Source organism: Serinus canaria, chromosome 13 (genome assembly GCF_022539315.1).
Source record: "Serinus canaria isolate serCan28SL12 chromosome 13, serCan2020, whole genome shotgun sequence".
Taxonomy (NCBI): domain Eukaryota; kingdom Metazoa; phylum Chordata; class Aves; order Passeriformes; family Fringillidae; genus Serinus; species Serinus canaria.
In genome coordinates this window covers 10,323,686-10,337,939 of record NC_066327.1, presented here as the reverse complement: position 1 = coordinate 10,337,939, position 14,254 = coordinate 10,323,686, and the positions used below count along the sequence as shown (strand labels likewise).

Below are 14,254 nucleotides of genomic sequence, written 5' to 3'. Positions count from 1 at the left end.
AGCCTGTGGGCAAACTGGGTGCTGGCCTGCATGTGATCAGCTCCATCTCCAAATGTGCAAGAGGGGAGTTATCTCAGTGTATTTCATCACTTGGGCAGCCCAGAGGAGATGTGTGGTGGTAGAGCTGCAGGACTTTTGGGAAATTGAATAGTCGGTGTTGTGCAGTTCAGATTTGGGGGGTTATTTAATGGTACAGCAGTGCAGGGTGAAACTGAGGCCTCATTTTTTCTGTTCTGGAAGATGCTGGAGAGTTTGCTGACTGTGCACCTTGATGAGGAGGTCACACTAGATCCATACCCACAAATTTGCTTGTAGTAAGTACAGTTGAAAAGTCTCCAGTTTTGCTTTCATTCCATGGTATTTAGTACTGGTTTTGAACAAGGTGTCTGTGAACTGCAGCACACAAACCACTTGGGTGACTCAAATCAACAGCTTGTTGAGAGTCAACAGCAGGATAAGTTGCAACCATCAATTGATTAAAGGAGGGAAAACATGATAGCCCTAATGATTCATATTATAGAGGGCAGCTTTTGGGTCAAGTGTGCAAGGAGAAGAAATATTGATGTTGTCTCACTGGCATGGGGTAGTGTTAATAGGGTGTCAGCATTTAGTTTATGCTAAATATTTGGCATATGCCAGTGGGAACAGACAGGGGAGGGGACAAGTGGAGAGCTTAGGAGGGTAAGAATCCATCTTTCCCAGGCTGCAGCTGATGCCAGACATTCAAAAGGTGCTTTTAACAGATCAAGCAAGGAAGAGTCACGGCTGATGTTGGTTATTTAAAATTTTATTTGCCTCTAATTTATTCCCATAAAAACACTCTACTCTATTTGGTTTTAGTATTCAGACAGTACAGACTTCTGATATTATCACGAGTGATATTAGAGAAGCAGTACAAATCAAGCTACCTTAGCATGTGACCAAGCACAGGTGGAACTAAGCCACCCACACTTGTTAAAACTAATTCACCTGCTTTCTTAGGATTTCTAGTTAAAATGCAATACTCAGCAATGGTTACAGTCACCAAACCATATAAATAAAATCTAACATGGTAAAACAGGAACAGCTGAATGTGCAGGAGTCAAAGTAAAAATATGCAAGTAGGTATTTTGCTAATTAGAGCAATCACCAGTTAACTGCATCTATGTTGTAACTGTCTCTTAGGGGTGTGAGGTTTTCCTCTTCATTTCCAGTTAAAGTTCATCACTTTCATACAGTCCAGACTGCTCAGCCAAACGCTGAAACTCCCCTTCTGGTGAGAAAGCTTGTTTCACATCCAGTCCTCTTCCATTAAGTGCCAAATACTTGCTAAAAGTTGGTCGAACCCGTAACTGCTTTGGGGCTGGAAGTGGCTTGTTTGTATGTGCTGGAAGAGAGAGAAAAAGCCTCTTTCAGAGCCTTCCCAGAGTGTACAAAGACCCATGGCAGAGCATTTTCTTTTTATCTGCAATATAAACCAGCAAGCCCTTGGGAAGAATTTAACAGACAAACCCATATCTCAGACACCAGAGATTTATATTCACCCTCTTGCTTGGTGTCAGGGAAATTGTAGTCTTTAAAAAAGCAAAAGGACACTCCACAGTGTCCTGTACTAAACAGAAGAGCTTTTCCCAGGATAGTTACTTTTTGTCTGGGAAATAAATCCTCCCAGCAGTCTGAACTTCATGAGATTGACCTTGAGAGCCAGTTCTGAATATAAGATGCACTTTCTGTGGCACTGGGACCTGGAACTTACTTGCAACCTCTAGCCTGGCGTGGCACGTGGCCACCCCTGCCCCGTTGACAGCAGACACGGTGTACCAGCCAGCATCCTTCTTGGTTGCATTATGGATCAGGAGGCAAATCCTTCCAGTGTTGTCATGGAGCAAGCTGAAAAACCAAGGTGTTAATGCCTAAGTGCTTTGAAGGGGAAGGAGAGAAAGCAGAGTCAGTCCACATGCTGAGAAAGCCCCAGAACAATCCTTGCAGGGCACTGCACGCTGTTCAGACACGAACATTTGTGTTAGAGCCACCCCTGATTCACATCTTGGCACCATGCAGGTGGCATCAGTGTGCATTCCCACACTGCACATTTAGCCCTAAATCTGTGCTTCTCCAAGGGCCCCCTCCTGCTGCAGGCACTCAGAGGAGCGCTGGGCACTGCCCTCTCCCTCTGTGCCCTCCAAGCAAGGCTCTCAGTACATGGCCTGTGCCCCCCGTGTCACACACCAGGGCAGAGCCTGCTCTCCAGCCTGCTGCTTGCAGAGACCAGCCCAGTTACATTTGATGGACAAACCCTGGTTGCTGTTTTGTAACACCAATGGCCAGCTGAGCAGTGGGATACCTTATTCGGTCTGTATTATATTGTACCATTTCGTTGTTTCTTTTCCAGTAAATCCGAGGGGTTGGGATGGCAGAGATCTGGCATTCCAGCCTGGCTGTGTCTCCTTCAAAAACCTTTTTGCTTTGTGGCTTGAAAATGAAAGTTGGAGGCATGTGATGTTCTTTAGCTGAATTAAAGAGGAGAGATAAGGAGGAGTTACTGGAAGTGTGGAATACTCATGTCATGCTTGTTTTTTAAGATTTCAGGTGCCTAAATTCAGGAGGACATGTGTTCCTCATCTCCTGCATCTCCTTAGCCTGCAGGCAGTTCCCATGAGCTAGAGGGTGTGGTAAACACAGTCCACTTTAGAAGGAGAGTTAATTAACATATGTTATCAGTCCTGGAAAATTATTAACATCAATTAAATTAAATGCTGGACATCTCAGTGTATCTGAATATCCTGACAGAAGTGGCTTGAAGATATACTACATCCTAGATGTAGTTATTAAAATAGTCTTGGAACAGGTAAGTTCATTTTTATTGTTTGAGCCTGGATTGATTTTTATTGTTTGAGCCAGGGTATGTGGAGTGTTACCTCTGCTTCTTATTAGTTTAATGTCCCAAACACAGGGAGAAAAGCAGTAGATTACTGAAGGCTTTCCCAGTGTATCCAGAGAATAATCAGTGCTCTCAGTCTTACCAATTACTTCCACTTTTACTGTGAAAGATGATTCTCCTGCACGGTTGACAGCCACACATTCGTACGTCCCTGCATCAGCTGATTTGACTGCTTCAAAAATGAAAGAGTGGAACCCCTTTTCTGACACTATCATTTTATGGAACTGATCCTGATGAACCATCCTTCCATTCTGGTACCACATCACATCTGGAGTTGGCAGCCCACTGACCTGTGAGGGAGAGCAGAGCAGGGAAGATTAAAGATAATAAAACCCCTCCAGCACTACAGGGAGTTTGATGCTGATAGGTGATCAAACCATGTTTCTGCTGCAAAGCTGTAGAGTGTTGCCTAGTTCTGAATATTAATGAGATGTTGCACAGAAAGGCTCAGGGAGTGCCAGGGAAAGAGGAGTTTTAGCTACAAGACAGTGGATGCTGTTCCTGCAGCCCCCTGTTGTTCCCTTCTTGTAGGTGGCTTTGATCAAGCCCAAGATGCTAATTTTGGGTTCAGCCTTTCGTTCCCACAGCTGTCACTGCAGCAGGGCTGACACCCATAGCTGATAATGGCTGTAAATGAGCTGTCCTGCAGGCATGCTCCAGCTTCTCCACAGCTTTCAGAAGTTTGGGCAACCTGGAGGAAGGCAGCTAAAGGCCATGTGTGAGTCTGGCCAGAGTTTACTGAAACAAAGAGGTTGGCAGTCATTAGGAAAAGCCAAGGCTGTCAGGGAGAGCAGGGCCCTTTCTCAGCCCAGGGTTGGTACAGCTGCCATGAAGTTTTAGACCATTCTTGAGTTTTGTTTCTATTTAGGGCATTTCCTTGCTTGTCTGCTCCAGCAAGGGTACAGTTACCCCCAGGAAGACTCACTAAAGGGAGGTGAGCCCTGCGCAGACCTCGCTGGAGGTATGTCCACTGAAGCAGTGCAAAGCACAGGGCTCCCTGCCAAAAAGCCTTTCTTCAGCAGGGCATTAATATTCATTCTTCCCAAGCAGGTCTAGAGACATTCTGTAGTGGTCTGTATTTACCACTAGTTAGCTTTAATCATAATCTTTTGAAGCTAATTCCACTTACATTTTCCAAGGGAAAATGCTGACATATTTAGCCATCTCCTGTTTCTTGGTTTCCATAGCCTGGGGAGACCCTGAACCATCTGCATTTAGTGCTCTGGCTTATTAAAATGCAAAGGCTCTGCAGAGACCTCTCTCCACACCCCACACCCCAAGAGGGAATGGAATTGGGAGGGAGAGGTTGGCAATGGAATGGGAGGGAGAGGTTGGCAATTGAATGGGAGGGAGAGGCTGGCAATGGAATTGGGAGGGAGAGGTTGGCAATGGAATTGGGAGGGAGAGGTTGGCATTACTTTGAAGTCCAGCCTGCAGAACCGTCCCTCCTCAATCACCACATCTTCAGGCACTTGTGTGAAACGTGGCTGAAAAAACTTCTCCTGGATTGAGTCATGTCCACGATCATCACCTCTAGAGGATGGTCTGCTCCTGAAAATGGGACAGGAACAGTTAATTTTGTAAAAGCTACTGTAGCACAAGTGGTAGCAAAGCTCTGATTGCAGCTGGAGTCCCTCACCCCTTTAGGAATCGAACAGTTCTGGTTGGTTTTTCAGCTGTAACTCAACTTTTGATCAGTCACTTCTCTTGCTCAAGTTGTTCAATGCAGCACACAAAAATAACCTTCATTATGGCCTAATATCCAAAAGACTTGACAAGAGAAACTTGGCTTTTTAATTTTCATAATTTATATTCATTTTAATATGTATATTTCTTTGACTAGAAATGAATCTTCTACAATACAAAGAATATTTTTCCAAGATGCATGGGAGCTGCATTTCCCAACTCCCAAGGAGTTTTTAACCTCTAATGCTATGCTTAGAATTCACTGGATTAAGATCATAGGCATCATCACCCATCCCCACAAATGGTAGCATTTTAGTCAAAAGGGAGTGAATTTAGTAATTACTACTTCAGCCAAAGTGATAAGTAGTGAGATTAAACCAACATTGTCTAGAGATGTTTGAAGTAAGATCTTGAAGAATAGCACAGCACAAGTTTTTGCTTTACCTGACGTGTGTTGTGGGAACCTGCAGCCTGATGTTTTCTGCATTCTGGTGCTTGGGAGGAGAAAGAGGAGAGGTGAGTTCACTTAGAAAGATTTATCTGTAGACTGAATGAGAAGCCATTTTAAGTTCATATCCTGAGTGCTGCTTCAAAACAAAGTGGATGTACTTCAGAAGTCCTTGGGACAGGAGGTAAAGGAACTTGCACAAGGAGCTGACACACTCTGTGCTCACCATGGGCTTTGCCATGGCAGAACTTCTCATTGCTGCCCAGGTGATGGGTGCAGCAGCTTTGTCTGGCACACAAAGTTTTCTGCTAGCCCATAACCTTTGTGAGAGAGGAGCAGGACTCCTGGCAATGTCTAAACTGGGAGCTGAGTACAGGGTGTCCTTCTCCCACAGCAGGAATAGAAGTGGAATCGCTGGCAGGAGCCTCGTATTGTGCCCACTTAAATATGGCACCAGCAGCGATGGACACAAGCTGAGCTGGAAAATACTTTTCTTTCTAGATCACAGCACCAGCTAAGCTCGCTGACAACTCTGAAATCACGTGGCTAAATCTGCTAAAGTACCCAGGATTGATTCCTGTTAGGAGCCAGGATGTTTGGAAAACACGACAGGCTTTGGTGCCAGCGGCTTGTTTTAGCAATGGAGTCAGAGAGAGCAAGCACTGCATGGAAATTTCTGGAGTGTTTGCCTGGAGCCATCCCAGTGCTTGGTTCTGTGCTCTGCAGCCCAGTCCTGTGGAACATTTAAGCCTAGGTTTAAACTTAAAGCAAGGAGGCAATTTTAAGTTCAGGGGAATATGACATGAATGAGGGTTTGCTGGGCTGAGTTCCACATGGAACCCAAAGGCTGTATCTGCTCACTAACACCAGTTCTGTACAGTTATTACTTGTCCTCTGAAATTATGCTGTAGTGGTGAAGTTGCTGATTATTCTCAGGACCTGTTACATTCCTGAGCTAAGTTCCTGAGGGATCAGGAGGCTGAATGAATCAGTGACTACAAGGTTTAAAAATAAGACTGAACAATGGAAGTAAGATGTCCCAAACATAAACCAATCTCTGATTCCAATTTTCCAGTGTTCTTTTTTTAAAGCAGCATTTCACACATGCTGAGAAGTTGTCAGTCATCCTGTTTTGACTGGATATTTCCTTGCTCTCTGCAAAAGATGAGGCTTCCCTTGCTCTCTGACATTCATGATTTCTCCTTTCCTGATCTTGCCAGGTGATTGCTGGGGAGAGATAGCTCAAACTCTGTGTTCCTCCTTTGCTGTGATCTTAAGTGTCTGTTCCACACAGGAGTTTTGCTGAGGGCTCTCTGGCAGGGGTGTGCCTGCTCCTGGCTCTCTGCTGCTTGCAGCAGGAGGGGTGTTTTCTGTCCTGCACAGGTACCCAGTGCCACACCACGGACATTTCCAATAACTTTGAGCACAGAGCTGCCAAAGAGAGCTTCCAACTGGCCTGAATAACCAACAAATGATGCAAGTCTCCAACTAAAACACTTTGGAAAAAGCCAGTAGTGATAGATTCTTGTCTATCAGCATGTGGGCTGCTGAAATAGCTGCTTTGCATTCTCTGAATGGCTGCAGCCCCCTGCAAGGGCTAAAACCCAACCAATCCCAGCCCAAGGCCATGACTCTTGAAGCCAATGTCACTTATTCCCAACAGTGGCAGGTGTAAATCCTGTTGTCCCAGCCAAGCCTGCACTCAGGCTGCAGGGAGTGGGTACCTGGCTCCCTCATGGTGCTGCTCCCTGCCTGTCACAGGCACTGGGTGCTGTGCAGCAGCTGTTGGAATTCCTCCCTGGAGAGGTCATTCCTACAAATCAGGCACAGCAAGGGAATGGGGCCTGAATTTTTCCCCCTGCCATGGAGAGCTCTGCCTTTGAGAGCAGCCCCTCACCTGCACTGGCACCAAAGAAACCCCATCTCTGCCCTGCCCAGGTACAAGCAGGCCACAGCACAAGCCCAGGAAAGCCTTGCTCCAGAGTTACCTGTGCATTCTGCAGGCTGTCTTCACCCTGTGTGTCCAGCACTGAGGCAGCATTCACTGGTCCCAGCAGCCTGCGAGCCATCCTCTCTTCATAAGTCAGTCTCTGAGGGCAGAGTGGACAGGAATTCCAGTCAGAAGTCCATTCACTCTTTCAGACCAGCTTGTTAAGAGCACATGAATATGCCACAAGTTCAGGATGTTGTCAGTGGAAGCAGGGGCTGACCAGAAGCCCCACGTCTGGCCCAGAGGGTTTGCAGTCTGTGATGCCAACTGAAGTCAGCCTCAATATATACAGCACTGAAATGCATAAAAGATTAAACTGCCTGTTCATCAAAGCCTCCCTAATGCCATCTGTGGCCTTCCACTCCTCCTCTTTCTCTGCTGGGATTATTTATGGGTAGCTGATGGCATCATCCACAGAAGCCAGAGTAAGTCCCAGGGTACCTTTCTGTTAGGGCTGGGAAAACTTCCCAAGTCATTCAGCTGTGGAGCTGGAGGCATGATGGATGCTCCCAAAAAAGCAAGAGCCACACCAGAGGCAGGCACGGCCAGAGGGGAGCAGCACTGCTCCTGAAAGCACTGGGAAGGTTTATGCCAGCACACCTGCAGGGTGAAATGCTGGGGAGGAGGCAAGGACACGTTTCAGGCATGACACAGTCAGTTCCTACAGTCTGGATGTGGCACACAGGGAGAAAAATGAGCAGAGGTAATTTCAAGCTCTGTTATTTGGGTTACTTTAGAAAAGTGTGTTAGCACCAGAACACCTGACTGCCCACAAAGTTTCACTTGGGTTTGGGTTTTGTGGCACGAGGGCGAGCTCTGACTGAATTCCTGCTCTGGACAGATATACACGAGTCTGCTGCTGGCTGGGGAAAGCTTTGGGAGCCTTGTGGGACTTTTCTTTAGAAGAGAGCACAGGACCTTTAGCAAAACCTGTGAGAGCTGAATATTCCTGAGGTCCTTACGTGTGTATCAAGTGTGGCTGAGATTGGCCAGTTGGCTCAGACTTGCTGGAGGACAAGGGGAGGAGGACACAGTGGTGATTGCATAAGACTTATTTTTAGCCTGGCTTCTTCCTATGGGAAGAAAAGCTGACTTGCTATGACAAGCTTTCCTACAGCACATAGGACATTCCTGTTTAGGGGCATATTCAGTCAGATTTGACCTATTTGTTTGCCCATTCCATATTTAAAATTACATATATGACACAAAGCTGCTCTCGCTGATGATCATGAAAATACTCCTTTCTGCTTCAGGGGAAAGAAGATGGAAACTTTGAACACTGGGCTTTTACCAGTCTGCCTCCAGCCAGCAGAAAGGCTCCCACATTAGAAACCTGCCTGCTCTAGCTGCTACTGGGAGCAAATTTTTTCCCTCAGATTTTGATTTCTTAGTAATGGGGATTCTACTGTGACCCCCTGCAGAATAAATAAATAAGTACTGAGACTAAGAGGCCTTCTTATAGGAGACAGGCTTTATGATAAAAGCTCATGTAATTTCTTTCATTTATTGTTGTTCATATAAAAAAAAAAATGACCCCATTTGGTAGTTGTCCATAGAATGAAATTTCAAATATTCCAATTTTAATTCAGGTTCTAATGGTTTTGAATTGTTCATCAACATCTCAAATAGTGTTGAAAACCAGGTTGTAGTCATGTCTAGAGAACTGAGGCATTCTCCTTGGATTTTTAATTTTCTGTGGATGTGATGTTTACCAGGATCCCCAGAAGAGAGTTCAAATTTCTGCCACAGCTCTAACCATGTTCCTTTTTCTTTCACATTGAAAGAATATTTCGGTCATAAATGGCTTTTGCTCTCGTGGGATCTGTTGAGGTTCTGAGTAAAGGGCAGTGCTGCTCCTGCATTTCCTTCTGCTTTCAGCTCAGTTTGGAGGCTCCAGCCCCTGGGGCAGCAGCAGCACCTCTGCAGCCTGCCTGCCCTGCTGGGAGCTCTTTGCCCTTACCTGGTTGCCGTTCTGGAGGAGGCTGTCCTTGCATCTCAGTTTCTTTTCCAGGTCCTGGATGAGGGCTTCCTTTGTTCCTCGAATTTCTTGGTCTGATGTCTTCTGCATAGAGTTGATGCTGGCTTGTTTGTTATACATGGGCTGTGAGTAACTGCTCGGACAGGAGGAGAAAACAAAGTTATTCCTGTAGGCCTGCTGGATGATTTGCTTCACAGGATGCACACAAAATGTGAGCCTGCCTCCTGGAACTGTGGTTCAGAACCCACAAAGCATCTGGGAGGAGAACAGGCCAAGTTGGGTAATTGAGTATCAAAACCTGAAGGGGAGGAAGCATCATAGTGCAGCCAAATCACTGAGTGTCCTCCCACCACACAGCATCCCTACATCCTGCAGTGGCCCCTCCCAGCCTGCCCCTGCCATCCACAGCCACGGGTACAGTCAGCTCCTGGAGCTGGGTACCACATCTGATTCTGAAAGATGCCAGGAAAAGAGGAGCAGCCATCAGAACGGGTTGCAAAGGTCTGCTGGAGGTCACAGCACTCTGTGCTGACAGGTCCAGCCTGGTTTGTGACCTGCAGTGGGGACTCCTGTGCTGCACTGGAGCTCAGAAATTATTTCTATTCCAAATACTCTTCCTCCTGTGGCTTGGGAATTGGTTCTGCTGACTAGACTAGAGTAGAAGGGTTATAATTCCAGAATACTCCCAGCACTGCTTGGACTTAATAACTTCATGTGAGTTATAAAACTTGAGTGATTTGCCCCACAGATGAACACACCTCATGTCCCTGTTTGCCCATTAGCAGAGTGATTGGGAAAATAATTCCTCAACTCACTGCATGTTGTATTTAAGAGCAGCTTATACAAAAAGCATAATGAGGCACCCAAGCCCTTTGCTATGGAAACAGACAACCCCAGACTACAAACACAAACCCCAGCAGTGTCCCAAACCCCCAGACTCCTGCAGGACTTCAGGAAACTCTCCCCATTTAACCCACCCCATCTTACCTTTCCCCTTCCCTCAGTGCTGTGACTCAGAAAACAGACAGAAATATTCTGATTTCCTGAATGCAAAATGGCACTTAAACCTGGGTTTATATCCAAGTCAGCAGGACCCCCTGCCCCTATCAACTTTCCAATATCTCACTTTGTGTGTATTCTACCCCGACTTTCCCCAGGACCTCCAGCTGATATTGGCAGGAATACAAGTTGGTGAGAAGGCAAGGCCCAGCTCCCTTTGAGAGCTCACTGACCTTGGAAGATATTTGGATTGCAGCCCAAAGGCAAAATGATATAATACATATTTAGGAAAGAATTTGTTCTTTGGTCTAAAGGGGTGAAGTTTTCAAGGGGCTGTCTTTCTTTTGCAAGTATGATTAATAAAAGGGGTACTGTAGGTGAGTTTAGATCCACATCATGAAGCGGAACCTGAAAATATTGCTGAGACTTACAAGGACTCTCTAAGTTGTGTTGGGAATACTACTGCCTTCCCCCTGCCTCCCTGTTCATAAGACATGTCTTGGAAAGAAATTAATTCGAGATAGGTGCCTGTCTTCTGTTCTAAATAACCCTAAGAAATTTCTGTCAAGTCCAACAAAACAATTCAAACCATCTCCAGCAAACTCACCCAGCAGCCCGTGACATGCCCACAGTGCAGCTGACCTCCCACACCAGGGCAAGCCCTCAGCCTCCTACCCCGAGCCGTGCAGGCTCTGCCTGGCTCAGCAGCAGCCAGTGGGAGCTGTGCATGGGCACAGCTCTGCCAGGGGTTGGTTTGGGGTGCTCAGTGCTGGGACAGGCCGGGGGGAAGCAGGGCAGGTTAGAAGCTGTGTGTACTTACGGAGGTTCCACGGGAGAAGGAGCTGGGCTGTTATAGTCGGGCTGCGAGGGGAGCACGGAGCACAGGAAGGCTGCGGGGGATTGGTTAGGCATGGGCAGGAGCCTCTGCCCAGATGATGAGCTAGCAGGAGACTGTGCAGATGCAGGAGTGATGGGATAGGTGGATTCCTTAGGGGCACTACAGGAAGGCGAGGAGAGCGTGATTGAAGAGCTCAGCGATGACGAGGAGGAGAATTTCTGCCCGCTGGGGTTACGAGGCTGGATGAGGATGGAGGACTGTTTGATTTCTCTGCTTGGCTCTGTGGAGGCTGCAGGTCCTGGAGGCTGCTGTTGCCCTTGGCACACGTTCTTAGACTGGATAAAATGTTTTGGACGTTCGTAGTTAAACATGGTTGGTTGGCACATAGAGGAAACGGATGGGAGATTAGGGACACTCATAGGAGAGGTTTCACGGCTGTCCTGGGTTTTTGTTGGTGATAACTGGCTTTGGATAGGTGGCTGGTAAAAGCTAGGTGACAGGCCACAAAAGTTTTCCTGGCTGGGCTCCTGGATAGAATGGAACCCTTGCCTTGCAGAATAGAGGCTTTCTTGGAGTGGATTTTCCCTTAAGGAAGACAATACAGATAAAATAAATGGTAGGTCACAAGCTGAATCACCAAAATACTGCGTTCTGAGCAGCCCCTAGCAAACCAAACACTATGAAGTTAAAGTTCAACTAAATTAAAGCTTGACTTTAAAATAAAGTTACTTAGGATTTGTTAGAACTGTCCCACATCTGTATGAGCATTCTGGGTTGCAGTAACAAGCTACAGAGTCTGTCTGGCTCAGGTGCAATGATCACCGGGCTTGTTTTATATGCCAGAGCCCAGTAAATGCTAAAGGAAATAGCAATTGGTTACCACTGCCTAAATCTACAGATAAACACAGATACTACTGCTAAGCCAGGTAATTTCCCAGGTGTTATCTTAACTAAAGACCCCTGGATCCTGCTGGTTTGTGCCCTGTCAAAATGCTAAATGTACTATTCCCCAGAACCAGCTATCTGTGCCAAGAAGTTCCTCGTACCATAGGGAAGCACAAAAGTTTCACTTTCAAGTCTAAAACTAAACTTTTGAAACCAAATCTCCTGATTTCTTCTCTAATGGGTTTTGAATTCACAGCTTCTAATATCCAACTGAGATTTGGGATTAGAATGCCAAGGTCTGTGTGTCTCTGAGGTGATTTCCTGATATTTACTATGAAGGCTGCTAATTGCCAGAAGGACATGAGCTGCAAGATAAGGTAGGGCAAGCTGAGCTGCTCAGAGTCCTGATTTATTTTGCAGGTAGGTGTTTGATATCTAAAAACCTGGCCTTTCCATCAACTCAAAACCTGGGAGAGTTACATGTAGCAAGTTTTTAAAATGGACAAATTACTTCAGCTCTAGGATAAAAAAATAATCACCCCAAAATAAGCATAAAGCCACTAATTAAAAAAAAAAAAAAAAAAAAAAAAAGAAAGGAATATAAATCCCCACAGTTACATGTGCTGGAAAAAATTGTAATCTTGCCCCACTGAGATCAGCTGTTTCACTGCTATATATACACACAGTATATTGTATTCCTCTTGTTGGAGAGCCCAGAGAAGGGCTCCAGGAGGTCATGAATTCCCATGGGGGGAGATAAGTGGAGACATTGCTCTGATATTAAGGACTCAAGGCTTTCATTTCCTAAAGGTAATCATCAATATTAGTTGTGAATTAGTTGTAAGTCAACAGAGGCCTTATAGTAAAAATTCCCTAACTTTTCCCTTGTCATACTCTTGGAATTTGAAGCTGGCTCAAACTTTTGGGGCATGTCCACACTATGTCCTCATTCACTAGTGCAGAAAACTCGTTCAGTCTTGTCTTTATCCCGTTTTTATATCACTACCTGTGCACAGATTTGCACATTCACTGTACCACAGGCTGTGGACAGCAACCAGCGTTTGCTCTGTTTTTTAGAGCACTGCCCTTAACCGAGCTCTGGTGCACAGCGTCACTTCTCACAGCAAGGGATAAGCCATGTTTTCCTCAAATCGTCCCACCTTGATTTGGGAGGGAAAAAAATTAACCCAAAGAGACATTTGACCTTACAAGATGAAGACAGTAGGTAATAACAGGGGCAGTTTGCCTGTTGAAAAACAAACCCGTGTTTTGGCTCTGTGGCTGCCCCCTTTCCCTCTGACCCCGCAGCACCCTCCAGGTACGGCTCCACCTCGGCATTCCCAGCAGTCCCTCACGCCACCTCCCTGACCAGCCTCCAAGTGGAAAGTGACGTGGAGAAAACCCCAACAAGCACCTTACCTACAGCCTAGGAGCTGTCACCTGGGCCGGGGCCGGTATTTTGGGAAGGACGGTCATTCACTGTCATAGCCGCCCTCTGCGCGGCGGGACGAGCCCGGAGGCTTTAATGTGCTGCCAGCGGTGACACCGCGGGCCCTGCCTGTCCCCGGCCCCCGCCGCTGTCACAATAAGAGTCTCCTTACACAGCCGGACGCGGAGCGAGGCCCGGGGCCGGCACTTGGGCAGGTGCCCGCGGGCAGCGGATCCGCGGCGGCAGCGCCGGGACCGCCGGGCGCTCCGAGCCCTCCGAGGCTGCGGCTGCTTCGGACCGGCCGGCACCGCTCTGCCCGGGCTCTGTCCCTGCTGTGTCCCGGCTCTGCCCGGGCTCTGCCCCTGATGTGTCCCGGCTCTGCCCGGGCTCTGCCCCTGATGTGTCCCGGCTCTGCCCCGGCTCTGTCCCTGCTGTGTCCTGGCTCTGCCCGGGCTCTGTCCCCCCCTACCCCGGCCAGCCCGGCTTTGCCAGGGCTCTGTCCTGGCCCCGAGGGGCAGCAGCCGCGGCTCAGCGCTGCCGAGAGCGTCCCTGGCTGAGCAGAAGGGGCAGGACTGCAGAAGTGGCCAGCTCTTGAACAGAAAAGCAGGTGTTCTGCCCATAGCACCGCCAGGGAGCAGCGAGCAGGACCGCTGCGATATGCTTGAACGTCACGAAATCCCACTTTGCAATCCCAAGGAAATTCTTGCCCAGAGAAGCTGCGACTGACCCAGCCGCGGTGTTCAAGGCCAGGTTGGATAGGGCCCTGAACAGCCTGGTTTAGTGAAATGTGTTCCTGGCTATGACAGAAAAAAGGTCATCTCTAAGGTCCTTTCCAGCCCAAACCATTCTGTGGGTCCAAATTCCTTCTTTAATTCATTTACTGATTTGTAGCTAGTTGCCTGTGTAGTGATAAAGCCCTGGTACCGATTTGAAGGCTGTGCACTTAACATACACTCGAGAGCCAGGTTTAAAGGTGGTTTAAATCCCCCCAGCCGCAGACCCGAGCCAGCCCTCGCTCCGTGCCCAGGGCAGCTCCCCCAGCCCCGGGGCGACCCAAACCCCGCTCGGGTTCGGAGCTCGG

At 47.5% G+C, this 14,254-nt stretch overlaps 1 protein-coding gene across 3 annotated transcripts in view; it reads right to left on the bottom strand.

Annotated features, from left to right (window-relative positions):
- Positions 1-766: 766 nt before the first annotated feature.
- Positions 767-14,254, bottom strand: part of MYOT (myotilin) — a 33,489-nt gene continuing 20,001 nt past the window's right edge. The window contains exons 1-10 of one of the 3 annotated variants that reach the window (XM_018915405.3): positions 13,164-13,328; positions 10,842-11,444; positions 9,005-9,155; positions 7,043-7,144; positions 5,051-5,100; positions 4,339-4,471; positions 3,003-3,210; positions 2,324-2,489; positions 1,736-1,869; positions 767-1,366 (exon numbers count right to left, since the gene is read on the bottom strand). In XM_018915405.3, the coding sequence (XP_018770950.1) occupies positions 1,194-1,366; positions 1,736-1,869; positions 2,324-2,489; positions 3,003-3,210; positions 4,339-4,471; positions 5,051-5,100; positions 7,043-7,144; positions 9,005-9,155; positions 10,842-11,278 (1,554 nt within the window). In that variant the 5' untranslated portion in view covers positions 11,279-11,444; positions 13,164-13,328 and the 3' untranslated portion in view covers positions 767-1,193. Of the gene's footprint in view, positions 1,367-1,735; positions 1,870-2,323; positions 2,490-3,002; positions 3,211-4,338; positions 4,472-5,050; positions 5,101-7,042; positions 7,145-9,004; positions 9,156-10,841; positions 11,445-13,163; positions 13,329-14,254 lie in introns of those variants that run through there. The other 2 variants (XM_030229439.2, XM_018915406.3) reach the window with 2 other exon arrangements.